Source organism: Chlamydotis macqueenii, chromosome 3 (genome assembly GCF_036417535.1).
Source record: "Chlamydotis macqueenii isolate bChlMac1 chromosome 3, bChlMac1.mat, whole genome shotgun sequence".
In the NCBI taxonomy this organism is placed as follows: Eukaryota; Metazoa; Chordata; class Aves; order Otidiformes; family Otididae; genus Chlamydotis; species Chlamydotis macqueenii.
In genome coordinates this window covers 98,420,687-98,448,115 of record NC_141558.1, presented here as the reverse complement: position 1 = coordinate 98,448,115, position 27,429 = coordinate 98,420,687, and the positions used below count along the sequence as shown (strand labels likewise).

The following is a 27,429-nucleotide window of genomic DNA, read 5'->3' as shown; positions in this document are numbered from 1 at the left end:
ACAGCACAAAGATGATCGTGTTCAGGCTAATGGGAAATTCCACAGCATGTTTTCACAAGTCCACAAAAATTTGTTTTCTTCAGAAGTGTGTGTGAGCTCTCAGAGACTGTCCTTAGGGACTGTGCAAGGAAGAGACACCGAGAATGTCAGATGCCATCTTCTACCTAAAAGGCTATTGAGAATGCTGATTCTTACAGGTTCATATTCATAGCAGTTCTGGATAGAAAGGAAATTTTTAAACTGGCATGTGGAATTTGGTCCCTGAAGGCACTAGCCTTATGCTATTCCTAATAAAATACAAAATTAATTTCCCAGCCTTTTCTAGGCTCATTTTCTCATGTTTCATCTTTCTAAATGAAAGTCTGAAATTTAAAAACTTTTTGCAGCCATTTGCCAATATAATATCAAAATCAATCAAAAATCTTTTCGTATTTTATGCAAGAGGTTAAGGACATCACTTGATTGGCAAGCTATAGTAAAGAATGGTAATTTGAAATGAGAGCTGGAGATTGAATTCTCTACAAAACATATTAAGTATGAGTTTCTTAGTAATTCTGGCTGCACTCAGTTGGCACTGCCACCTTGCATGTTCCTGGTGATGGACTGTTGCTCACCTGGCCTGCTCTTCTCCAACATGCTCTCTGCATCCACGTATTTGTTGAGCCTTGGGTATGAGCTACCCAGAGCACTTCAGCTGAAAACTGTTCGCCGACGTGGACCAATGGATGTGCTAACCCAGCAGCTGGGCTTTGGCAACAGCAAACACCTAAGGAGAGAGCAGAGGAATTAAATTAGCACTGAGTTAATAGTTTCTCCACCTGCTCTCCAAGCTCCCATCAATCTCCAACTTAGAGATTTCCTGGTACACATTTTGCATGTTTACATGTTTTACAGCCTTTTTTTTCCATGGAAAGGGTTTTCAGATCCATGGAGTAATTTTCAATAGTGTGAAATACTTAAATTTGGTAGCTAAAAACATCCTTTTTTTTTTTGTCTTCTCATTCATCATTCATAAAGAACAGCCAAGATTTAACTCCCTATCTGTATTCTCCTTACTCTTCACAATCTAACCTCTTCTTGTACAGTAATCACGCCTTTCCAGCTCAGATCAGATGGAGCGGGATCATTCTTGCTCCTTACTGATAAAGGACTTCAAATTAAGAGGGGAAAAAAAGTGGGCCATGGCATCTGCTCTGTGCCACTCTGCTTGTAGTTGAGTTGTGTCTATCTACCCTATTCCATTTTCCCCACACTCTTAAAATTTGCCAGCATGCTGTGTGAATATGTTGATCTATTCCAACATATAAGCTTGTTCTGAAAAGTGGGAACCACGATAGGTCAGAGGTCCCAGGTGGACAAATTGTTTTTGGGATGTTCCCTAAGCAAACTGACACATCCTCAAGAGTTATCAGTTCAGATCAGTAGCCTGCAAGCATTGCTTGTGGACATCTAGCAGTGCTTTGTTTACTGTTTTCATCAAAAAAACCCCACCCTGTCTTATCATCTACAGGGCCAACATTGATTTACCTTGCTATACTGGATTTGTCAAGGAAAGTCAAGGAAAGGAAAAGGAAAGAAGTAGGAAAGTCAAGGAAAATGTACTGCCCCCCAGGAGCATTGACCCAGAGCCTCTGAGAGCAGTGTTGGAAAGCTGGCTGTCTTTATCCCAAAGCCCAAAGTACAACAAGAGTGGTAAGCACCCATGGGAATCTTACACAAGTCACAGCCACAAGGGGGCCTCATCCTATTTTTACTGGAGTTGAGAGGAAGACCTTCATTCCTCACCATCCCTCCATCTGCCTTGAGGATAGCTCAGAGAGCAGCTGTGGCAATGAATGGTCTGGAAAACCTGCTTCTCAGCTAGTTTAAGAGGCTCAGACTGTAAGGAAAAGAAGTTGAGATGATAGAATAAAGCCTAATGTAAAAAAGAATGTTTTGAGGAACAAAACTTAATTAGCAGACAAAATGGCTGTGCGTTGAAGCTAGACATTCAGCTTGGAACCAATTACTCATTAAAACAAACTTACATTGGAACAACTGACAAGAAGAGAAATAGATAACTGAAGAATAAGACTTCCTAATTCTCAGATTCATCAGTTTCCCACAATGTTTAAATGCCTAAATTTTATTTTTAAAACCAACAGTGCTAAATACTTCTGAAAATTGTACCCAGTCTTTTATATCTGAGCTGAATGCTGTTGTCAGAGGTCACATCCAAACAGAAATTGAGGACTTGGCACAGATATCACTGTCAAAGAAGTTAACAGCTTATGCTGTAGAGCACAGGACTGCTAGATCTCGTTTTACCTTAAACTATGAATTTACTGACTTTGAAATACATTCTAAGCTGCAGTTCTGCAGATGCTTCCCCACACCCTCTCACTTTTCACCTCTTTCTCTTCCACTTTGCTTTAAAAAAAACCCAAAACCCCAAAAAACCCCCAAAAAAACCCAACCAACCTTTTCTACAGTTCCTACCATGACAAAAGCCCTGACCATCACCAGTGACCTAAAGTTGCCACACTCTCTCAAATAACTCGTTCAAAAGGAAAAGCAAAACCAACTCCTTCATACAATTCTGAAACCAGCTGGCAGAGCCTAATACCAGTATGGCTTGCACCATACCGCACAGAACACCAACTGCATGCAAGATGGAGAATGTTTTTATCTCAAGATTTTCTAAACCAAAGTGTTACATCCCTTCCAAGTAGGAAAGTCCCTATTGAACATCAGCTTGATGTTGAAACTGAGACTTGGATGCAACTTAAAGACTTACTTTCCCTCTCTCGCTCTTCCTCCTCTCTTGCCGCTCCAGGCACTACTGGCTAAGGCTCAGATACCAGCAATAAGGCTGTTCTGGTATAGGTAGTAGCATTTATTATTATTATTAAAGTCATCTGAACTGGGAAGAAAAGCAGAACACCCCTCTGTTCAGGCTGTCTCACGAGTACAAGAGATTGGATTTTACAGTCTAGTTAAGCCAAACTCAAATGGCTTTCAACTACTGAAAGTAACACCACCATTATATTTCTGGGGTTTTTTTTTTGCCAACCTTCCTTACATCCCACATTGGCTCACCACAAGGCATTCCTAATTGCTCCTTCTAACTGCTGCTAGCTCACAGATCAGCACAGGACAGTGACAAAACTGCAGCCCTTCAAAAGGCCACTCAGTTCTCCAGGATAGACACAAAAGAATAAAGTTAATCTTGTCATGCTGCTTTATGGACTTAATTGGCTCATAGAACAGGCACCAACGCCAGCACAAAGGAGGAGAGGCAGGGTCAGCATCCCTCTCCTCTTCAGCAGCCTCAAATGGGCTGGCTCAGCTGAGCACGAAGCTGTCACCTGGGAATCCACCTCACATCCACTTCCGAACCAACTTACTGGTCAGAGAGAAAGGTGGCACAGAAGTTAAGAGATAAGCGTTTTGCAGAGTGGTGCTCACCACACAACCAGAGCACAAGAGATTCTTGGTAGTCATTTTCTAACCCTCTTTTTACCACAATGCCCAGATTACCAAAGGTGAGGTTTCATTAATACAGGTATGGTAGAAAACATAGCTATTTGCTACTTCCAGATCCTTTTTAATAAAAAAATAAATCCTTGGATTAAAACATCTGATGGGTGGAAGTAGAGACTTTAAATCAAATGGGTCCCTCTTCCTGCATCCAGAGCAGCAACCTGCTGCTGTGCGGCAAGAAATCAAATCAAATCAAAAGGCTATTTTGCACCCATTCAGACAACCTCTTGGAGGGCTGTACAGAGAGAACATCTGTGGACTGACTTTATTCCCAAATGTTAAGCTTGATTACTCGCAGATCTTAAAATAGCTAGTGGATGTTAAGCTGTAAATAAAATGTGCAGTCAAACAAAAGATGCAACCCTGACATTTGTGCTCATTCTGTAATCACAGCTTATTATCCCAGACTATTTTTTTCAGTGGATTCTATTCATTTGAAAGCACTCTGTACAGGAATAAGCCTCTTGCTAGGGCATTGTATAACAAATTATTGCTATGAAATGATTCATACTATTTCAGGCTGGATGAGGACCACGTAGTGTCTACATTTAATATACGCCTAAGTACGGCAAGGTAGACATTGATATTTGTACACAAAAATATAACATTTTCAAATAACTAAGGTTATGGCAGTAGCATCCCAGGCAGGAACTGGACAGTGCTCTGCAGGACTCACTTTAAGCAAGGTAACAGTCCTTACCTCAAGCAGATTACAGCCTTTTGATCTCTCCCAATATTCATCTTTCTTTCCAAACACACACAGCTAGCTTCTTGAAAATGCAACATTTAAAATACATTTTTGTTAATCCACAAAGAGGAAAGATCAAATGTTCCCTTAAAAAAGGGGTATAAATATACCTGGCTTTATGCACTGGGACAGGAAAGCAGAGTAAACCCACGCGTAGAAACTGGTTAAAAAACCATGACCTGAAATTCCAGAAAATTACATTGAACGTGAACCTTTTTTCATGTATATATTGGGGTATAAGGCAATGGAAACAATGGGGTTCTGGTCAGAAGTAATGTAAAATTTGCTGCATAGTTCATTCAGTCCTGATACTTACACTAAGAAATTTACTGAGAATAGTATGCACAGAAAATGTGTAAGACTCCAAGCAGAGACAAGAGACAGACTTCTGCATTTAACATTGGATTAGATGAAGAGCTTCTGCTGACAGAAGCCTGTTGTAATTATCTTTCAGTATTACCTGTCAGCTCACAAGTGTCAGAGGGCATTTAAGATGGAGAATCCTCATTTGAGTTCTCAGATATAGTCTGCAAATACAGGGTTGTTTCTTTTGTTTACTGCAGTTTGTCAGGGCCTTTTTTTTTGCCAATCATAAATATTAAAGATCTATTTGCTTGATTTAATTCAGACTTTTCGAAAGGTGACAGCTGGTCACTGACTTCTGGCACACAGGGAGAGTAAGTTCGCATGCAAGAACTCTCCTTTCCTACAGCCTGAAAGGTAAAAAATCTTCCTGTCAGTACAATTAAGAGAGTAGAAGTGTTTAAGTCTTTCCTGTAAATACTTCTGCAGATTATGCTAGCTGATCATGTCCTTGGGGCTACCTGTAAAGCTAAGTTTCTTAGACCAGCAGCAAAAAGCCTAGTCCTGTATGCCACGGAGCGGGGAAAAAAGGATGTGCCCCAAGAACTGATTTGAGGTGTCTCTGAAGCCAGACAGAAACATCACAGATGAGACTTTTTTTTTTTCTTTTTACCTCATTCATTCTCCTGCTTCCCATTTACCCTCCCAGAGAACATCATACCTTAGCAGCCCCCTTTACTCTTACAGCAGTAGGAGAATCTCAGGTTTTCACAGCTTTCTATCACCCACCATGGAGGATTTGCTCCCTCCCCAACTGTGCCAGTGCAAGTTCATTTGCAAGCTCCCTAAACTAGACCTGTGAAGTCTTTGCCTCCCAAAATACCTTTCTTTTAAAAAAAAAAAAAAAAAAAAAAAAAAAGGTCTTTTTTTTGGTTTGTTTTAAAAGATCTAGCTTCAAGTGCACCACAGACATCTGAATCACTACCCTGCAGAATAGAGAGCATAAAGACAACACGAGGAGATGAGGACAGGCACCCCGAACAGCTACGAGAGCTGCTGCTGCAATCATCGCGCAGGCTTGGCACAGTGGTTTCTGGCAGCAAAGAAGGACAGTGGAAGTCCAGAGAAGAGAAGATGAGGCAGGAGGGGGAGTGCCTTAACAGTGTATTTTCAGGAGACTACAGTCTGTTAAATCACTCCTCAATGTAAAGCAGCTCCATAAATAAGACTATCTCCTCAAAGTTATCACATTAAATTAAATACAAACAAATTCTCCTTTCATAAATGTGAACATACACCCATACATACACACTTTTAGAACAGGAACTTCATGAAACAACCAAGTGAACTGAAGCATTTGGAAACAATTTACAAGCTCCAGGCAGACTTCTTGGGTTTACTCAGTTGTATTAAACACCACACATTTATCTATAAAGCATTCTTCTTTATTTAAGTTAAACAATTTTTCAAGGATGGTTTCCATCTATAAAATGAACAAAGTACAAGCTCTGTACAGCAGACTTTTCAAACCAACTGAAAAAAACAGTTTCCAAACTATGTTTTGAAAATCTGCAAAACAAACAAATATCACCATTCTTGCTCTGAAGACAGTAAGAAAAGTTCTCAGGAGACTCCATTGCAATTTGCTTCAAGGGTTCTTAATTTATCTTTCAAATGGGTGAACTTCTTCAACATTACAATACTCTAAAATCGCAGTAAGTAACTTTGGCACACTGTCATGTAAACATATCAAAAGGATACCACTTCTCGTCTGTTCTCTCAAGTAAAAGCTACATACAGCTCCTATATTAAAACCCCTATGCACAGCATCCGTGGGGAATTAGCGAAAACATTCCTACTTTATATGACAGCAGTGACATTAAAGACTTAAGAGATGGAATATGGATTTTTTTTACTAGCAATTCTGATTCAGAGATAAGAGGGAGGTCACTATTCAGAGTTGCAACTGCTGATTTCAGTTAGTAGTACCCTTACTATGATCAAAGTTGCAAATGGAAATACCTCCATGGTACAAGCTGAGCGGCTGTGTTTTTTTCTTTTAAATCCTGTTTTCCAAAACCTCAAACAGTTGACTTGCTGCTGAGCCCACATTTCAGCATTTATTTTTCCAGAATATGAGCAAATCTACTGCTATGATTATGAATGCTGCTCTTCAAGTTCTCAGATAGGTTAAAAGGCTACAGATAGGGAAAGACTAAAAGCTGAAAAATAATTTATCCACTGTATGGCCTCTAAAACAGGCAAGTTTTGGACAAAGTGGATTGTGAAGAAGCGAAAGAAAAAAAAGTAGTATTAATTATTCATTAAAAGAGTCAGATGATGGATGGGAGAAACTGGATTTAATGCTCCCATCCAAAAGGTATGTAGGTACTTGCGAGTCACGACTTCAGACACACAGGGTATTTACGGGCACACTGACTGGCACAGGTAAAGCCATTTTCCCAGAAGAGTACCACCTCTGCACCTAATGTACAGATGCAGCCAAAGGAAACTGGAAAAAATCAGGAACTACTCTACTTCCTGGAACAAAGAGGGGAACTGTACCAGCATACGATAGTACAGCAGATGTTTTTCCTCTCCTTATGATCATCCTTTACGTTTTTCCAAGATCCATCATCTTACCAAAACCACTTCCTGGCACTGTATGTCTGCACTAATTTTTGTCAGTGCTCTTTCATTTATTAGTACTTATTTACCTTTCCTTTTAAAAGCTCATTGAAGCATTTGCTTTTAATAAAAAAGTATATAGTCTATGCAAACATAAGAAAGGAGAGGTCAAAGTTGGGGTTAACTTTGACGGTATTATTTTGATATAAAAATTACATCAGCTGGACTGAAGCTGCAAAATGCATGAGTTTTACAATTAAACACACATAGGATCTGCTGGTATCCAGGCTGATTCCCAGAGCCAAGCCTGAATCCATTCAAAAACTCCATTTAAAGAAACAAAATGGAAGAAAATTCCCCAGTAGTAAGTCTATAAATTAAGCAAGTGCAATTCAGAGATATTACATAGCTGCTCATCCTTGCAAATTAAAATTCAGATCTTGTGCTGTTGACAGTGACGCTACTATTCAATCTTATTTCTACAGCTCAAAAGGGGAGTTTGAGACAAAGAAATTTTTCTCACTAGGGCCCAGAATAAAACTGTGTTGAACCCACATGGCTGCATGAGAGATCTGCACTGTTTATATAATTTTGTAACAAAGGAAGACGTTTTTTAAAGACAAAGTACACAGAAATGATCAACACAAATACCAAGTACAAGTTTAACATTATCCAGAGCACATGTAATGAATTCCCAAGTTGGAATAAACAATCCGAGCAACCATCTGTGCAGATGCATTGGCTTATTCTGCTATTTTCTTTCTCCTCCTGAGTTTCATGATCTCCAGTAAGGGTGAAGCGTTAAGAAGTAGATCCAGTTTGCAAAGCAAAAGCATCCAGTGTTAGCACAGACATCATACTCAGCAGCACAAAATCTGCACCTTCATCAAGTTTCACTCTCCTAGCATTCCAATCCAATTTCTGGTTATACATATGTCAATCACTTTGTTGATAATTGTAGGATGATGTGAAATGATATAAATTGTTGGGAGTTGACAATATATATACTTTTATATATTTATATTTAGAGTCCATCATAGAAAAGTTCATATTCAAATTACCAAGTACACACAGGAGAAAAAACCTTCAAAATGACACTTCTGTTTCTGGAAACAACAAACCATGAATTCTATGCAAATGGAGTTTTCAAATGACCTTCTCCTAGTAATTTTTCCCACCCTCCCTCCCACACCCTGTTCCCCACAGGTGTTTCTTCAGATTCTTTTTTTATCATACATCAGTTGTTCCTAGATTTAATTATCTGCTGCACAAGTACGTAACTGAAGACAGAAAGGAACCATTGAAGTCTTCACACCAAGAAGGAATTGTGCTGCAGTCACGTTCAGCAACATCTTTGCAGTGCTCCAAGTCCCCTGGATCTCTGGTGTCTGCTTCAGCACTCTCCTACTTTCAGATACAGGTGGAATACTGAGGTATATAAGTTCCGTGGAAAGTTTTAAGAAATACATCAGTAATTCAATCAAAACTTTGCCCAATGTCTATGAATCAAAACAGCATTTTGCTTGGAAGTCCTTCTACTGCTGTAGATTAAGTGTGAATTTCCACTGTTGTGACAAAGAAGGACTGCAGATCTCAACGGTGAGACCACCATTTTTGGCATTTCGGCTGTCTAGACAGAGGTTGCTGCCCACGTGCCTCAGTTTAGAATTGCTTTCAATTTGTTCCCATTTCTGGAAGAGAAAATACAGTTATTGAGCTGGAAAAGCAGGAAAAGGATGAGTCCTACATCCTGTCCTTTGGCCTCTACATAAGCTTCCCTGGCTTGTGCTTTGGCAAGCTGAGAAAACTGCAATAGCAGTATGCAGTTTAGATGAGGCTTGAATAAGAGTATATAAGTTATGGCAAGCCTTGCTGAAACAACTGTTCGTTCAGCTAACACACTGCTATTGATACAGAATACACTAAATCATTTTCCTCTACTTCAGCGCTTCTCAATACGCTGTCACACCATGTTACTTGTGTGAAACCTTCAGTCTGAAGAAAAAAAAAAAGTCACAAAACCCATCCACATAACACTAATTCTGAAAATAAAGAAGCAAGAAGCACAATCACTAAAGACAACTTCACAGAAATTCGTCAGACATCAAAGACAACTAGTCAATCTGTGCTGTCAAAGCAGCTCTTCGCCCAAGGTGATACAAAGGATAGAGTAAATCCCAAATACAGAGTATTAAAAAAAGTTTTTCCTATTGTATTTCTGGCACATTGTGCCTTTAAACCTTATCAAGAAAATCTTGCTTCTTTAGTTTCTTTTTCTGAAAAGTGGCAAGAATATTCTTCCTTCATCAAGAAATAACTGAAATGCTATCTGTCTGCACAAACTGAGATACAGAAGCGAGGAAGCTCGCAGAGGATCAGAACTGATGACTTGGCAAAACCAGATGAATTGTTATAGCACTAGATAGAAGAGATGGTATGACTCTGCAAATATGATATTCCTCAGGCATGGGAAATAGATTAAGTTACAATGTTGCATTAATAAAAAGAACTGAAGAAGTCTAGTGCTGTTATAAACAAGTCACAGCTAAAAAGAAGAAAGGAAAAACCAAATACCAAACCACACTTCTGAGAGACAGACTACATGACCTTCAAACTTCACTGAACAAGACCTTTCATAAATACACTGTGGAATATACGTTCTGTTTCAGAAAACAGAATTGGTAGTTGAAGATTGTTACACATCAGTGCTGTGAGGTGAAACCTTTATACAAGGCCACTGTTGGAATAAAAACCTCTGTTTGTTCATAAAAGATTGTCACTGGCCTATGAAAATAAAAGTTGCTATTCCTGCTGCTCTCCCCAGATGTCAAGCATCCTAACTTTACACACAAACACAGAGAGACAGAGGTAAAGAGTGGAATGGATAGAAGATATGACCAGCAACGCACATTCTTGCATTCTCATTCACAACCCTCTTTTTCCCCCCACTGTTTGCAGAAAGCATTCACAACATACTAACCTGTCTGCTGTCGTTTTCCCTACAGCCCTGAAGTTTGATTAGTGAACCAGGTGCTCTGTCCACAACAGTAAGGCACAAATCCATATGTTTCACTGACTTGTCCTTTGTTAACGCCCATTCCTAGGAAAAGGAAAGAAAAAAAATGTGCTCATGTTAGTATACACAATTTTGTACAAGCTGCACGTGCTACCTCTGCATATATAGCACAGGTTAAAACCCTATAAATAGCTACATAAGAGCATTAGACCAGTTCATTGCATCCCATAGAGCAGGAGAGGAAACAAGGCCCTTTTCAAACACAGCAATTCCAGTTGTTTCAGTATTCCCAAGTCAGCTCAGGGCTGGGCTGGCTGTTTGCCCCCTCTGCTGGCTTTACACAAGTACAGCGGGTAGTCACAGTTCCTCAAGGCTTAAAATATTTGTCCAGCTATATTTTTATCTGTGTGTGTATACACACCCTCCACATCTTCTATGTAGGAAAGATTTATATATATGTAAAAAATACATATATAAGTTTATATGTAAAAACGCTAAAAGTAGCATCCCTGGCCACCTTACCCACACACTAGACAGAGCATATGCACCACAGTGAGGAACCAGTAGTCCTTTAATGGACAGGGACCCCCAGAAAGCAACACACAAAAGGGAGAATGTTACTTCCTGTCCAAGGCAGTGATGTACAATTTGATTGCCTTTAAATGCACTTAAATATGCAACTCTTAAATAGAGAGGCAAAGAAAATCCTTTCAGTATGTACTGTTGCCTCGCTTGTTTGGTCTCAGCATCCTTCTACACACAGCCTGATCTTGTGCTGATGTTCAGACTCTCTCCATGCATTTCTCCCCAAAGTCTGGTCTCCAGGATCCTGACTGGTCTTCATTTGCCTAAATATCCTGGGAGGAAGGAAGCTGGTCTATCAACTAAAGCCACACTAATTACCTAAATCATGCTTGTCACTACTTCAAATGGCACGATTAGCTTTTCTCCAGCAACTAAAGAGGATTCAGAGTTGTATAATACACAACTCTAGATATACATAGCTTGGCTACATTTAAATGTTATTTTGCAATGAGTGTTTCAGAAAGAAATTAAACGGCTAATGGCTAATCCTATCCCTTTTTTTTTATTATTTTCTGATACCATATCTAAATTTTTGGCTTGCATAATAACTTTTAAACTCAGCAGACTTAATGATTATTCCTTTTGAGAACAGATGCTCAGGAAACAATCGGGACTTCTAACCCACACGATTACAAGTAATCGTCATCAAACAGGTAGCAAGCCATTAGATGGGCATCTCATTATGCAAGCAGCAGAATAATGACAACTATGCAAAACAAAGCAAAGGCAGGAGAACTCTGTGTATCTCTGTCTCCCAAACCCTTAAGCTGAAAACTTTTCCTTTCACTCTCAATATGTTAATCTCAGATGACAGCAAAATTACTTGCCTTCTCAGTTCTGTCCAGTTTGTAAAATAGCAACAAGAATCATTAATAGTCACTTTTAACAACTTAAGGAATTAAGCAAGTTATTTTCAGAGCTTATCAGGAATCACAAGTGTCCTTGAAACAGATGGCCCCCTTATAAGACTTATACTGAATAGTGACCGTTGAAAATAGTACCAGGGAAGTGGTAAAACTCGTGTTTGAGAACCCTGCAGTCATTAGAGCCTTGAAAATATTGCTTTATATACCTCTTCACCCTTCCATCTAAATGCTGCAAGAGCCCCAGACACAAAAGAAATCACACAAGAAATTAACACACTTAAAAGCCAAAGGTATTGCTTGACAAAAGCTCCAAGCTGTGCTGGTGGAGACATCTACATGATGGCCCTTCATGGTATGAAGCACAGGGTACAGATGCTTTCCCCCAGTGATGAGGGACTAGGACTAGCTATAACAGATACGATGAAGCAAGTTCCACTACACCAGAAGAGAAGAAAAATTGCAAGCAGTGTATGTGCTCAGGCTGGAAGTAGGATAGCTCTACATAACAATTTGAACATCAGGACATATGAAAAAAGCTGTGTCATAAATCAGAAATATAAAGTTAGACCACTACTAATCTGAAACCTTCCCCTTGCACTTAAGTGCATTTGGCTTTACCTTTAGCTCCTTATCACACCTCTACACATTTGTACATAATTGTCAAACACATCACAATTTCTTCAGCCCTTTGGAGGTGCACATCTACCTTTTTAATCACTGAATTCTACTAAGCTGTTGTAAGGGGGAGGTGGAAGTAATTCTTAACTTAAATTTTGCATTTTAAGTCATGTTGAGCATAAGCCAGAGTAGGAAAAGATCTCCATAGCCTATAATATCTGAGTACTTTTCATCCAAATCCCACCCCCTCCAAAATATCGTGATAAGAATAGGTGCAAAACATAAAATATGGATTTAAAGACTCTGTTCCCTATCCCTCTTCTCCCATGCTGTTCATTTCCCCCAATCCAGTACAAATTCTGCTTGGACATAACCTAGTTTTGACCCGTTTTGCCTCAATCTGTCTGAAAGTCCTCTCACAGGGACACTTCCAGAACAAAGTGTTTATTGGTTTGTCAATGTCAGCTTCACAGAAGAAACTACACAGAAAAGAGGGTCAGATTCAGAGGAGGAGAGTTTGAAAGAGGAAGATAACTTTGTGTATCTATAGAGAATACACAACATCACCAGAAACTTCCAAGATTTCTGCACCAAGGCAATTCTGGCATGTCCAAGCCTTTCAGAAAAACAAACAAACAAACAACAACAACAACAAAAAAACAACAAACCAAACCAAACCTGCAGTGTTCTAAGAAGATGAGTGTACTTTCATAAATCTAATAGAAAAAGCCTCCCCAGATATATTCTCTTTAATGATAGGAAAAAGAGGCATCTCTCAGATGTATCACGTTGATCCGAATGCATTGCCAACATACATCTTCCAGGAAATAACTTCTTTATATTAGGCTTTGTCTGATTTTAAGATTTTCCCCTTCTATTTTAAATCAGAGCAAGCAAAATTCTAATACTTATTCAACACTAGACCTGTAACTGGTCAGCCTTCTATTTTAACAGATGTACTTGAAATACTAATTTTACATTTGTTTTATAGTCAGGTTGATTCTGAAAAGAATATCGTGACAAAGCACCACACAAAACAATGAGCATGTATGCATATATTTTGTGACTTATAATTAAGTCAGAACTGCATAAATAGATTATTTGAAATAATTAATGCTCTCATTTACAGATTTGACACATTTGCAATTAGTTTAAGAGTAGGATTAGAAAGGATTTGTTGAAACAGTCCTTTTATTGTGAGTAAATAGGATACGACATCTAGGCACCTCTGTTTTCGAGGAGAGCCAAATGAGGATTTTAGATAGATTTTTTTTTTTTTTTTGATATCCTGCTACCACAAATTGGAAATGACTAGTAAGGCACCACAGTAAAGCATTCTTCTATTTTGCTGACCTTAGGCCATATGCTTAATATAACTCAAATCTTTTCTTAAGCAAAAATCCCCTTCAAAAAATCAAACAAAAATTCATTGAAAAAAGCATTCTATACAACTCCTGGGAAGGAATTACTGGTCTCTAGCATAAAAGGAAATATTAATAGAGACAAAGGAAAGGAATGATCTGATGCACACAGAATGAATCTCTGGGCTCAGATTCTAATCCTGAAAATGCAAAGTTATATTTGAAGGAAAAGTTATTTAGACGATCTGTTATAACAACCGATCTGCTGATTGGGGTTCACCAATCACCAGTACACAGTAGCTGCTTGAGTTAAAGTTTCAATTTAAAAAAAAACAAAACAAAAACAAACAGAACAAAACAACAAAAAACCCACCACATATTGTGCAAATAAGTAAATAAATAAATGAATTATGGCATACAGACCTGGTTTCCCCCGGCATTATGACATTCATAAACTCCAACAACACCATCTGCAAAATGGCCCAAAGTGTCAAGGCAATTGGTACCCTGCTGCAATGCCCCAAAAGCTATATCTTGATGATCAGGTACCCTAAAATAAAACCAGAAATATCTGCTTAATTCAGTTTCTTTAAGTTTGGTTTTTAACTCCTTGTCTTTACTTGAATAATTTTTAAGATAACAGGTCAAAGATAAGTGATGACTACTATCTGGAAATCTCAATTATCTTTTGAGGAGGGAAGGCAATTATCTGATCATGAACTGATCAAACATGAGTAGACTTGCAAGCTTAGGACAGAATACAAAAAGACTTCTACTGGAGTTTGAGGATGAGCATACAAACTCAGCACAAAAAGCAAGTTAAAGATGACTTGACTTATCATTTAAGGTCACTCAAGCTTAATGCTATCAGTTGAGATCCTCAAGCTCTCTTGTTTTTTCAGCCAAGCTAGCTTGTAGCAGAAATATGACATTCTACATTTTATCCAAACTGTTCTTACTGTAGAATAGGGGTTAGGAATTACTTAAAATTAAAAAAAAAAAAATTAAAAAAAAAAAATCAATGTTTTGCTGATATCTATTTTCTAATGGTTGCACATAAAGTGCACTGATACAGTATGGAAATACCTAGGCAAACCCATTCAACCAAGTACAGTTGTGGACTAGAATCTATGAGTTCATGTCAAACAGTAAAGCAAGGGCATATTAGCTCCTTTTAAAACTTCAGAATACGAGTATAATAATTTAACCCAGCAGAATGAGCACAAGAGAGATGACAGAGTAAAACGACATTACACTTACAGTAGCACATTTTCCAGGACAGCTTGCAAGATCTATTTTTTTCCTGACAAATTAAACAAAAATAAATATCCTCTGGCACTTCTAAGAGAAAATAAAGAATAACTTACTTCCTCAGGATCATCCTGGTTTATGAAACTCCTTAGTATGTGTGGTTCTGTATGTGTTTCACTAGGGCTGTAATGGTCAGTGCTTTTGCATTCCAAGCCTGTATGCCACTAGCAGTTACCTGACTACACTGACACGAAGCACCCCCAGGAAAATAACAAGTGTTCTTATAAGCCACATAGTGCATCTTACCATGACACTACCAATATTAGACTGACAGCAGATAAACTATTTTATAGACTCAGATATGACAGAAATACTTACTAATGGGTTATTGAACAAAAATCTTTTTAGCCTTTCAAAAAGTGTTTCTCTTTGAGGATTCTTCATGAGTTAGGATGCATTCATGTTAAAGAAACTGTCAGCAATGTTACCCTTCATTTCCCTCTTCTCTCACTCCTTGCCCCTCCTCAAGTTAGTGATTATCCAGTGACAGAGAACAAGAGACAGAAAGAGCAGAAAACTCAGCTTCTTAGAGTCTTAGGCATCTACCCTTGTCTGCCAAACATGCAAAGGCACTGTTGTCTGCTGACTCTCTTGTCGTGTACTGAGATTCATTCACCTCACTGGGCTAAGCATGTGCTTAGGTGAAGGCAAAAGCTTTAAAAGGACAACAACAGGATACAGAACAGCATGCTTTTGAGCAAACGGCTTGTGTAGGAGACTAACTTTGGGCTCAGATAAGTTGAGTCCTTTGGACACCGATCTCTGAAATACCTGCTAGTGCAGCTGTAGTTGCGGACAGTACAAAAAGAAAAAGCAGCTTGCTAGGGAAAAATGGCTCTTCAGGAATAGAACTAATAAAAACCAAAAGGTGCCACGTGAGGCATCGCTTTCACAAATAAATTAAAAAACATCCTTTATATGCAAGGAAGGAGAAAGAGAAACTGCTAGTTTCTGAGGAGGGGAAAAAAAAAAAAAAAAACTCCAAATTATCTCTGAGTCAGCCAAAACTCACCGTAATTCAGGATAAACATTTTCAAGATACCACTTGAAGGGTTTGCAGCTAAGTCTCTTTCTGAGTTCCATTCGGCTTTGAATACTAGAGTGGGGGGAAAAAAGGAGCAGTTTTCAAAGTCAGGCTGCTGTCATCTTATACATTACAGAATACACAGAAAACTCAAGAACAGTAGAACTATATCTTAAAGAGATAACACATGAGAGCTAGCACTGCTTTCACTTCAGAAGGTGCTGTCTCATGAAGACTAAATGAATAAGGCAAAGAAGCACTTGTGACTTACTTGCCATAAGGTACATTCCTGGCTGAAGGCACTGCTGCATAATAGAAATTTTTAAACTCGTCCATCCAGACTTCTGCTGCCCTGCGTGTATTCCTAGGGAAAAAAAAATCACACAAAATACATAGGTTATATTTTCTCTAGCTGCAATAAAACCATGTCATCCATCCTTGAACTGATTTTAATTCTTGCTTGTACTACATAGTCAGGTGCCTCAAGCCAGGCAGAAAGTCCTCCATTAAAGATCCAAGTAATAGAAAACCGTTGGAGAGTAACATAAACAAAATAAATGCATTTAGAATGAAATTTGTCTTTTCCATACTTATCACTGCTTCAGATTTTTATCCAGAATTTAATATCTTGGAATTCTTTCTGCAGACTTCATGGAAGTTGTTAGGTTATTGTTTGTTGGTAGTTTTTTGGTTTTTTCTTTTTTTTTTTCTTTTTATAAAAGAGTAAGTTGACAGAAGTCATTCAGTGAGTGCTCACCTGGACAAGCAAGTTAATTGGAAACACAGAAATCTCAACAATTGGCAATATTTAATAACGTGTTTTACCTTTGTGAAAACAGATATGTTGCCATAGGCAAGACATTTTCAGTCTTCACCCTATTCCCACCAGCAGAGCATTCAAAGTTTGAAAAAGACAGAAGCTGTCGTGACATTTATGGCTATGAACCAAGCAAGTCTGCTGTAGCTGAAGTAACAGAGAATCAGTAACTAGAAAATATTTTTAATGCTTTAAGATTCAGAGATTAATTATTGCAATAAATGTGAAGAGCACTAACCCAAATTCTTAATTTCTAATCAAACACATTTCTAACTAAAATTCCTGTACTTAAGGAACTGGTGTCTTTAAATCTCCTTTTGGACTGCAAGAGGGCAATGCCTTTTTCTATCCCCTGGCTTCCATCTAAAACTCATTTACTTCTATTGTTTGTAATTTTATGCTTAGAAAATTAAGTCCTATTTCACTTGCAAATACTATGCTCTGAAGCTTATTTTACATTTGGCAGTAAGTTCATCTAAAGCAACTGGAGTAAACCCAGCCAGCCAATAACTTCTTTAATATGATTTTTGAGTTCAAAAGACAAAAATTAGTCAGGATAAAGTGAGTTTTTCTTGCAGGTTGCTGAGAAGGAAGGACCTGGGGAAGAAAAAATTCACAAGACAGAGTTCAATCATTTTTTTTCTTTGAGGACTGATTTTTCCTTGCAAAGATTGCTTTCAATATTTTGTAAGCAAAATCCCATTCAATCCAGATTACAGAGCTATTTCAGTTTATCTTCACTTGTAGTCTCTCAGGCTTGTGTGAGTGTCAGCCAGCCACTCAGCACCTGCCCCTCTTGCTTGCTCAGCAGTCAGCTTGGCTGCCTACAGGCCAGATTTTGGTGATGGGAGAGAAACTATTCAGCTTGCCAGGGCTAAACGACTCCAATAGCACTTTCAAGGACAGAATGCATGCCCGTATCATGCTTCCCCATACTCAGGGATGAACAGTTCAGACTTAGGGCAACACAAAAATGGCAACTGTGTAGATGCTGAGAACTGCCTAAACTAATAGAACCCCAACAAAGGCAGGGCACTGAAGAACACAGCACAGGGTGCACTCAGCACTTAATGCTGAGCCACAGCTAATGAAACGTAGCACCAAGAAATCAGAGGTAGCTTTGCATAGAGCAGACTGGGGTCTGCAAGGTTTGTTAGCTCGTCTGAAGCTGGGTATAAAGGCAGTGCATACTGGACTAACAAATCCTGCCAGACACAAGCTGTATCTGCCCATACCGTACAGCCAGGATGTGGTCTCCCCTCTCATGAAACAGGACTCCCACTCTCTCATCCAGAATCAACAACTTGTTTTGGGTGCCAAAAGGCAGTGCATACTGACTAGTCAGCTAAAAATAAATAAATAAATTTAAAAAAGAAAAAAGCTTACTCAGAGCACTCCAGAACAAACTGCATACAAAGGGACAGATGAAGCTAACATGTCCTGACTGCAAGACCAGCACAGATTCCATGCACCAGGTTTCTTGGCACCATGATCCTACACCTATCTGATAATACCTGTGTTACAGGGGTATCCCATTACCTTAGGGTTCTCATTCTCTCATTGCTAAAATTGATTTTAAGGCATTCTCTTACATTGGTTTGACACACAAGAAAGCTAACTGAGGAGGCAACCTTCAAATAAACAGGAACTTGTCAACCCTGCTTTTAAGTGATATGCAACTCTCCTAGCTGAACTAAAAAAAAATAATTTAAATGAAGCAAAGAATTTTAATGGCATTTCAAAATTTGAGACAGTTGGGCAGCTGAGGACAGAGGTAATAAACCACTTGCAGAGAAAGGTAGATCTTGGAAGGGATGTACCCAAGACACAGGATCTCCTTTCAAAGTCATTTTGAACACAAATGACTAAGAAAACCCAGTGTAAACGCAGAATCATCAGCCCCTGCTAACATGATGCATTTCTGATACCTGCTGTATCCTTGCAGGCACATAGCCACACCTTTCTCCTACTTTTCAGCTGTGCTACGTTTAAGTACTTATTTAAATCACAGGAAAAGCAGCATCTTGGCAACAGCCTGAAGATTAAAAAGCTGCAGAGAAGTGGGGAAAATTGCACAATGTATATATTTATTTTTATTACCCATGGTCCTTGTTATGACATTATCACTTTCAAACTTACTGTGTAACTAAAACAGTTGCACCCTTAGCTTACATCATACAGTTTAATTGGTAGATCTTTCTGCTCTCCTGACGGACACTATAAATACTGAATAGAGATGTGATGTATTAAGAGAAGATATTTCATTAGGAGCTTTTGTTTTCCCACAAGAATTATTATTCATTTTTCACTGTAGCATAGAATACAGATCTCAAAAAACAGGAGACCAGAAAAATCCCTACTATAACTACTGGAAGAAACAGGATTTTATTTTAGCAGACTATTAAATTCATTAGAGTCATCTTGGTGGCATAACCAGCGTGGAAGAATTACACACTAAGGAGGTTCCTCAATCTAAGGTGAAACACAAGTCTAAATATATTGCCAGCTTAGAACATTTTTATGAATTTAAGTATATCTGCACTCTCTGTGTTGCTTCATGTTAAACAGAGTTTGGGCTCCATATCCCTTCAAGAATAAACAAACTATTTTATTTGCAGCTTTTAACCCACTGAACCTTTAGCTGAGACTTGTACTCCTTAGCCCCCTGAGCATCAAGTTCAATTCTCTAAACCAAAACCAACAGTGACTCTTCAGCCACAACCGACAGAGCCTTGGTCAAAACATCCACCATACACTCATGCAATGCCTTCACCCACATTCCTTAAACACTACGAGGATGAATCAGAATTGCTATTCTCATCCTATAGAGGAGAAACTGTGGAAACAGCTCCAGTATGTCAGCTACCGCAGTACATTGTATCAACAGCAAAATTAACAGGCATATTAATCTAAGCCCTTACCATTGCAGTTTCTTAGGTCTATAGAAAAAATACCTTTAAACATAGCATAGGAAAGGCAAATATGATATAGAAGGATGTTGCCAGACTGGCACAAATGCCAGAATCAGTCTACATAATCACTTGCATATCACATACTGATGTATTAACAAAAAGCAAGCAAGGCACATTCATGACTTAAATCTATTCTGGCTCTTAGTGAATGATGAAACTGTTTCTGTAAAATGAAGATTTATGAGACAGTTGTGAAAATAAAGCCTTCATTAAAACCAAATAAAGACAAAGTTCTCAAAACTGAAAGAATGCTAAGCTAAGCATTTCCTTCTTTCCCAGATTCTCAGGTTATGTCTGCTAGAAATTTTGTCTTTTCAGTTCTCAGGTTCTTCTCTCAATCTGTGTAGTTGCCTCAAAGTCATTAATTTCCTTTCAATTCATATTTTTCCATGAGATAATATTGCAAATGTTTCTAAATACAAGATCCTTAAAATGAAACTACTGCCACCTGCTGATCATCTGAAGAAATCCAAACATTGCTATTTAGCTGAAGACTTAACAGTTACCTTGCAAATACGGTACCACTCCCACCAGGAAACGTGTACGGATGCTGTTTGCGGAATACATGACCCACTCTGCTGCAAGGGATGATTTCTAGGCTCCCACCACACTGCCAAACTCTGAATGAGATTTCTGAAATACAAACATGAAAGAAAGACAAACATCACAAAATATTGTAATTTCATAGTACATTATTTACAGAGAAGGATTTCAGTGATTACTGGTGAGAAGAACAGTAAGACAGTTTTCTGAGTTTTCTAGGAAAAAAAAAAAAGGCCTATCTGAGCATTTATTATTCTCCAAGCCCAGGAGAAACAATCACATTAACTTGGAAGCAAAACTTTATGTCTTCTCTTATCTGAGGTTACCAGCATTCCCCAAATTCATAAACCATGCTGCAATTTGCCAGAGTAAGTTAGGCTGTATGTACTACTACTGTGCTTTATCTAAAGGGTAAGCAACAGTAGATCCACTTAACAGATAAATTAATGATCTAGCTTATAATAAATTTTTTCATCTAAAGATGGAATGATACAGTAGACAAAAATCAAGGCATGACACAACAATCAACAGATTCAAGCTGATCACTTATTATAGCAGATGACCAAACGCTCCCAAACTCTGGCTGTAGAGGGAGTTATAGCAAGTCAATCTTGATTTGAAGACAGAATGAACAAAGACGCAACTTCTGTAACCTGAAGGTTATGGACAGTACAATTGTAAGCCAATTTAGTAAGCTGATCCAGCTAGTGAGGACAAGAAGGTCTAGAAATACTTGAACACCTTTTCCAACACAGACCTTTGACAGCAGAAGTCACCTAGTGATGACAAAGAACCTTTCCTCATTCATTCCAAATATGCATAATAAGAAGGGTGCTTCCAGTAGCACTGTTTCAATTTTGTTGCTTCCCCCTTTAGTCTATCAGCTGCTAGCAGTTGCTGAGTGCTACCCTTAGTTTCAAGTCTCTTTATAATCATTCAGTATCTTTCCACGGATTTAACAACAAGCTCTAATTTGAAGTGTCTACCTTTTCTGACTTATAGTAAGTGGTATTCCTTCCCCCAGAAGCCTTCCTCCCACATATAAAAAATAAGTCATAAAATAGCATTACTTCAAAAATTGAATTTGAAAAAAAACAACCAACCAAACAAAAAACCCCAAAGGTTAGAGAGCATGTTTTCTTGATGGTCTGTCTAGAGAAAAAGGGGAGGGGGCAGGAATTTAAACTGTTGACAGTGCAAGTTAACTGCCTTTCTTCTGAACGGTCTTTGATTTTGCAAGGATCATTTCCTATTTGTTTTACTTCAGTGATAAATTCTGTTGCATTGGGGCCAATTAGGCATATTTATGAATCCTAGACAGTCAACATAGTCCAATCTACAGGCAGATCATCCTTCAAAAATATTAATGACAATATCATCTTTGCCAGTAACTTAGTCTTGATTTTCCAGTTGAATTAACATGGGACGACAGCCAAAAGTAATTATTAAAGCAACTGAACATGACATTCTCTCCATACATTTTTCACAGCGCTGACTTCAGTCTTATGTCTCTTATTTTTAGTTTAGAATAAAAAAAAATAATTAGAATCACAGTGAACAACTGGTCACTTCTATTAAACAAGTTAGTAACAAAAGCACTTCTATATTTCTACCAGAATAAATTACACATAGATAGAAGACTTCAGGCTTTCCCATATCTAGCTGAAATTTGGTCCCATACTGCTCAAATTGTGAAAGCAGAGGAGTAATAGTTTTCTTGTACTTTGAAGCATTATTTATCGACTTTTGCTAGAAAGTTCATACAGTTATTAGCCCAATATGAGGGGAAGCTGCACTCAGTGAGCACAGGCTAGCAAAAGAAAAGAGGGAGATCTGATCCAAGACAAAGACCTTTGCATTAGACAAGCAAGTCAAGACTAAATGCTCAAAATCTAGCATTAGACTTACTGAAGTATTAGGAAATATACACCTCTAAAATGAGGTAAAGTGACATTCTGTTTAAAAATAAAGGTTAAGCACTTTCTTTTTTAAATAACTCATTTGAAGGTTTAATCCAAAAACTCACTGTCATCTATTGAATGTATGTAGGCACTGAAAAAGTATTTGTTTTATAAGTAATTTAAAAATATTTTGTGTCAACTTTTTTCATTGTTCATAGCTTCCTCTAGTGTGTACATTAATTTGATTAATTCTCCTCCAATAAATGGCCAGAAATGTAAACCTACATGTATACTTTCTGGCACCTTTGATTCTGAAGAATCTCAAAAACAAGTGAAAAACAGTTCTACGGGAAAGAGCAAACAACTAGTAATTAGGAAGATGTAAACTAATTCTTATTTGCACCAACACGGCTTCTAAAACCTGCATGGATGTTTAAAAAAAAAAAGTAATGTACAGCAATTAAAAATTTTAAAAGCCCACGAACTCCCTTAAGACATCTTTTTGCCATACTCAAAATAATAGAAGAAATGTTACTATTGTAAAAATATCAGTGGGCACAGTGTTTCATGTCCAACATTCTTCAATTGCATGAGGTTATGTTACACCTCTCAGTAACAGATTTGCTCTATTGTAGTGTGTCATCAATATAGAAGACAGGGAATGTCTTACTTGCTCCCTTATTTTAGAAAATTTTTAAGAAAAGCCTAGGTTTTCCAAATTAGACCCAAACTTTCTAATGGCCCTTCCAGTTCTCCAGTGTATTCCAATCCTCCTATGCTTACCAAAAACCATTGTAAAGATTCTGAAAATTAGAGTTTAGGAATTCAAGACAAGACTGAACAAACCTTGATCCACATTTTGTAGAACAAGCATGTGTTAGTCTCATTTAGCAACAATCTGAAAATGCGTCGTATTTTCATGGTAAGAGCTGTCTCCTGGCTAATTTAGGCAAAATACTGCAGGCTCATCTTGAACTTTGTAAACCTGAGACTATACTAACATGTGAACAAAATCTCCTAACAGCTGCTCTGTACATGATTAAAGCAAAAAATTCTAGCAGGTTATTTGCATGTAACATCAAGCTGCTGATCTAGAGACATATTTGAGAGTAAAGTGGCCTGACAAATGCGTATGCTGAGTTTTAAACTGCACATCACAGATATCCGGTATCTGGTGCATGAGTCATTTATTGCCAATTAAATCATACGCCATGGGATTTTCACTCGCCTTCAGTTAATCTGGCAGCTATGAACAAATTATTAGCTGTCTGCTGTACTGACTGCCTTTGCCTTTTCAGGGTGCTGAGAAAAAGCACCCTAAAGTCTCCATCTTCCCATGGAGGAAGAGGAACAGAATGCAGCAGGAGCAATATAAACAGCTTTCTGCATGCAGTCTTCTCACCCTGAGTGAGGAGCTGTCGCTTGTGCCCTTTCCTGCTCTCAAGGCCTCAATTATCAAAGCATAAAAGCAGCTGTTACATTTTCAGAAAAAACTCAGTCACTCAAGTACGTGCTTGCAGCTAATCAAATATTTAAGTGCCCTAGTCGCAAAAGAAGATTTCAGAGTGAATGTGAGTATTGTTGCAGTAATGTGAGTATTGTTGCAGTCCAATTACTACCTAGGACATTAAAAAAAAAAATATGATATCCATATTAACACAATTTAGCAATATACTGCCAAAATAGTTAGAAAACAGAAACACAGAAAGTAATTGTTCAAAATATATATGAGGTTTCTTTGAGTGTTGCATAGGAAGGTCAGAGACTGGACTGTAAGGATGCCTCTTCCAGCCTTTAAGTTCCTTACAGGAGCGTTAAACATTTGGCTACTGTGTCTCCATACTTTGTGCTGCATATAGCAGACATTTCCCTGTAGGCCAAGCATATGCTCAATGCATATGCATATTTCAGTAACTCGAAATAAACTCATGGGTTTTTACAAGTTCAAGGTATTTTAGGATTTTGCAGCTAGCACATGCAGTAGAGAAGTGTCTATCCTTAAAACTGGTCCTAAAACATATTACTTAAAATGTCAGAGATGCATATCTACCTTAAAGAACTAAATTAATGACAGACTGGAAGTCTTGAAAAGTTGTAGAGTTCTGCTCCTCCCAAATATTTTTTGTTATAATACAAGTATACTGGTCTTAACTGGAGAAAAACCTTGTATAATGCTGTAATGTGAAGAGCTGGAAAAAAACAAAAAAAAAAACAAAAAAAAACCACTAAAGCCAGATTTAACCCTCAAGTCAAAGAACAAATGGTTAAAGCACAAGTTCTCAGTCCCTCCTCTCTCCTCCCTAAATCTCACTCACTCAAACATCTGAAAATAAGGGATTACAGCAAAAATGCCTTCTCTACCATAATTATCTCATAGGACTACAGTAGCTGTATAAAATAAAAAAAACTCACTAAGTTTAGATGCCAGGCAGTATAGCACTATTAATGCTTATTAGTATTAAGAAACAGATTATTCTTCAGTCAGCTTAGTTTTAATTGACTTCTTAAGGTGTATGTAAGAACATTAAACTCATGAACTCTTGTGTTCTACTTTTCATTATTAATTTCAGCAACATCTTAAAACATGCCTTAAATTGTCAGCATTTTAAAACATCATTGTATTTTAATCAATAACTTTAGATGAGGATGTAACTTTCAAGCAAGATAGCATTTTTGAAAGTAATTGCCTATCTACATTGAGTAATTTTTTTATTTTATCAGGCAACATCCATTACAAAAAAAATTTCATGGCTTAATGAAAAAATACTTTTTTTCTCTCACATTTAGCGTATAATTCCTACCTAGCTTTAATTCTTTCATTGAAATAAACCTTTCTGATTTTGCCAATAACGCATGTGAAATTATAACTCTGGTTTTAACCCTCTTTGCACAACATCAGGCAGACCATGACTCTGTGACAGTAAAGGCAATCATGAAAGCTGCTTTCTTTCAAGACTGATCCAAAGGTAAATAATACACATACCTAAGTTTTCTCCACCCCAAACATCCATCATCATGTCATACTTCCCTAGTTCTTCAAAATAGGATTTGTCCATCACAAATAACCCACCAGCTATCATGGGTGTCCTAAACAGACAAGAAAAATTAAATTAAATACTCACAGAACCATGAACTAGGGAGATAACTATTATGTGCACTTCAAGGCTAATATCTCCTTGAAAAAATTTGCAGTGCTTTTGTATGCAACTAATTTTGCATGTATTACTTCAAATGTTATCTACAGTCATTTCTACGACATATATATCACTACGACCATCTTCTGAGGCAGTTTCCAAATCTCCATTTGGCTCATAAGCTCCTCAAGTAAAGGGTGGCAATTTGTGCCAGCAATCAAACATTAAAACTGATGCTGTATTTTTAGCCCTCAAAGCATACCAGCTTTAAACAAAATGACATCTACTTTTTGTTAAGGATAAATAACATACTAGTATGCTTTAAAGTATTTTTTAAATACAATTTATTTCTGAGAGTCTCATAATGCAACATAAATGTGAATAAAATTTCAATACTAATGAAAGTGACACTTAAGATTCCCTTTCAGACTCAGAGAAGATGATTTCTAACTTTATTTAGTTGCAAACTACAATCTATTAGAGGAAGAAGTGGTGGTACAGACATACTTTATGGGAGCAACTGGATTTCCTTGCCGTGCTCTTCTTTGTTCTGGTGTCATGTAATCCCACTTGAACACCAGGTTCCAATCAAAACCTTCAAGAAGAAAATATTAGAATACAATGTTAAAAAGACTGTAGTCATCATTCAACTTGTAGTAACAATGTTGATGGAAAACACTGAGATCTGTAATTTAAATTAAAAATTTAAAAACTTGCACAAACTTCTGGCTAGAAAACAAAAAGAGCAGGAATCCAGATGAAAGGTAAAGAAGTTGACAGGACAATTAAAAAAGTAATATCAAATAAAAAAAAAACCTGATTTCTCTTATTGCTATCTATTACACAAAGTAACAAATCCAGTCAAAAAGTGACAAACCAAAAGCCTTATATATGAATCCAACACCTCATATCCTTACATCAAACAGAACATCATATGAAGATCTCCCAGCCATTACAAATGCTTCCAGCACTCTTTACTGTACAACTGTATTTCAACTCTTACCAAATGATCACATATATTTATGTTTACACAGGCTTTACGCAGTACTCTTGGTACTCCTCTATTAGCAGGAGCTCTCCATCACGGAGGTCACAACAGGTTATGTAGCTCCCACTTATCTTACTCACATGTAAGTATGTATACATACACGTGTACACCCAGCAGCAGCCGGTCTGGTCCTTTCGTGAGTTAAGCCCAGGAGCCCATAAAGATCACTAGAATAGACAAGACTAATAGGTCACCTACAGCAGCTTTCTACCTGACAACTATCTGAATTACCTCCTTTAGGCAATGATACACAGCTGGTATAATACAAACCTCCAATAGGAACAACTTCCCTAAGTTTTTGAGCTGGGTTATGCACTTAAGCGTGAACATCTATTAAAAAACTACACAAGGCCCATAGCCATCTCCCAGTACACCTAGCAAAATCGGCCTTACACCAACTGCCTGCTGCCAAACACATTTAGATCCTATGAAGTCATGTAATGAATGATTTCCAGATTTCTGGTGCACAGATGTCAATAGTTTTCTTTTTCTCCAGCATAAAGATAAAACAATTACTTTGTGAGGAAGTGGGGAAAAAGCTAACATAAACAGACAATAATTACAGTCCTACAAACTGTCTGCATCTGTAAACGTGCACAGTAACAATTGATGCAGAGAGCTGAAAACTAAACAGTTTTCATTTTAACTCATAAGATATTTATCACATATGCACAATACAGAAATTATCCTGAACAGTCTTTACAGCACACATGGCAACTCTTTCACTCCATGTTTGAGTATTTCATGAAGTGTTGCACTGTAAAAATGAAAGACAATCTAACTACTCTAAAATTTCAAGTAGCAAAACAGCAAAATGTCTACAATCAATAGTGCTGCAAAGCCTCCAGCATGAAAAGTAAAAGAAGCTCAAATATTTCCATGCAGTTAAAAAGCTGCATTTCATCATACATACCCAGCAAAATTACTTGCATCTGTGAAAATCTGAAAAAAATCTACTCTGTTCTCCAGCAGAAGCAGTAGAGATAGAGTTACATATACTCCAGTGAACACAAGAGGTCTCTTTTGGAACAC

General features: G+C 37.7%; 1 protein-coding gene across 1 annotated transcript in view; it reads right to left on the bottom strand.

Moving 5' to 3' along the window:
• Positions 1-8,420: 8,420 nt before the first annotated feature.
• GALNT2 (polypeptide N-acetylgalactosaminyltransferase 2) overlaps positions 8,421-27,429 on the bottom strand; it is a 100,812-nt gene continuing 81,803 nt past the window's right edge. Inside the window, exons 9-16 of the mRNA XM_086745947.1 lie at positions 25,857-25,944; positions 25,199-25,302; positions 20,278-20,404; positions 16,254-16,346; positions 15,971-16,054; positions 14,071-14,197; positions 10,182-10,301; positions 8,421-8,892 (exon numbers count right to left, since the gene is read on the bottom strand). Of these exons, the coding sequence (XP_086602073.1) occupies positions 8,737-8,892; positions 10,182-10,301; positions 14,071-14,197; positions 15,971-16,054; positions 16,254-16,346; positions 20,278-20,404; positions 25,199-25,302; positions 25,857-25,944 (899 nt within the window). The 3' untranslated portion in view covers positions 8,421-8,736. The remainder of the gene's footprint in view (positions 8,893-10,181; positions 10,302-14,070; positions 14,198-15,970; positions 16,055-16,253; positions 16,347-20,277; positions 20,405-25,198; positions 25,303-25,856; positions 25,945-27,429) is intronic.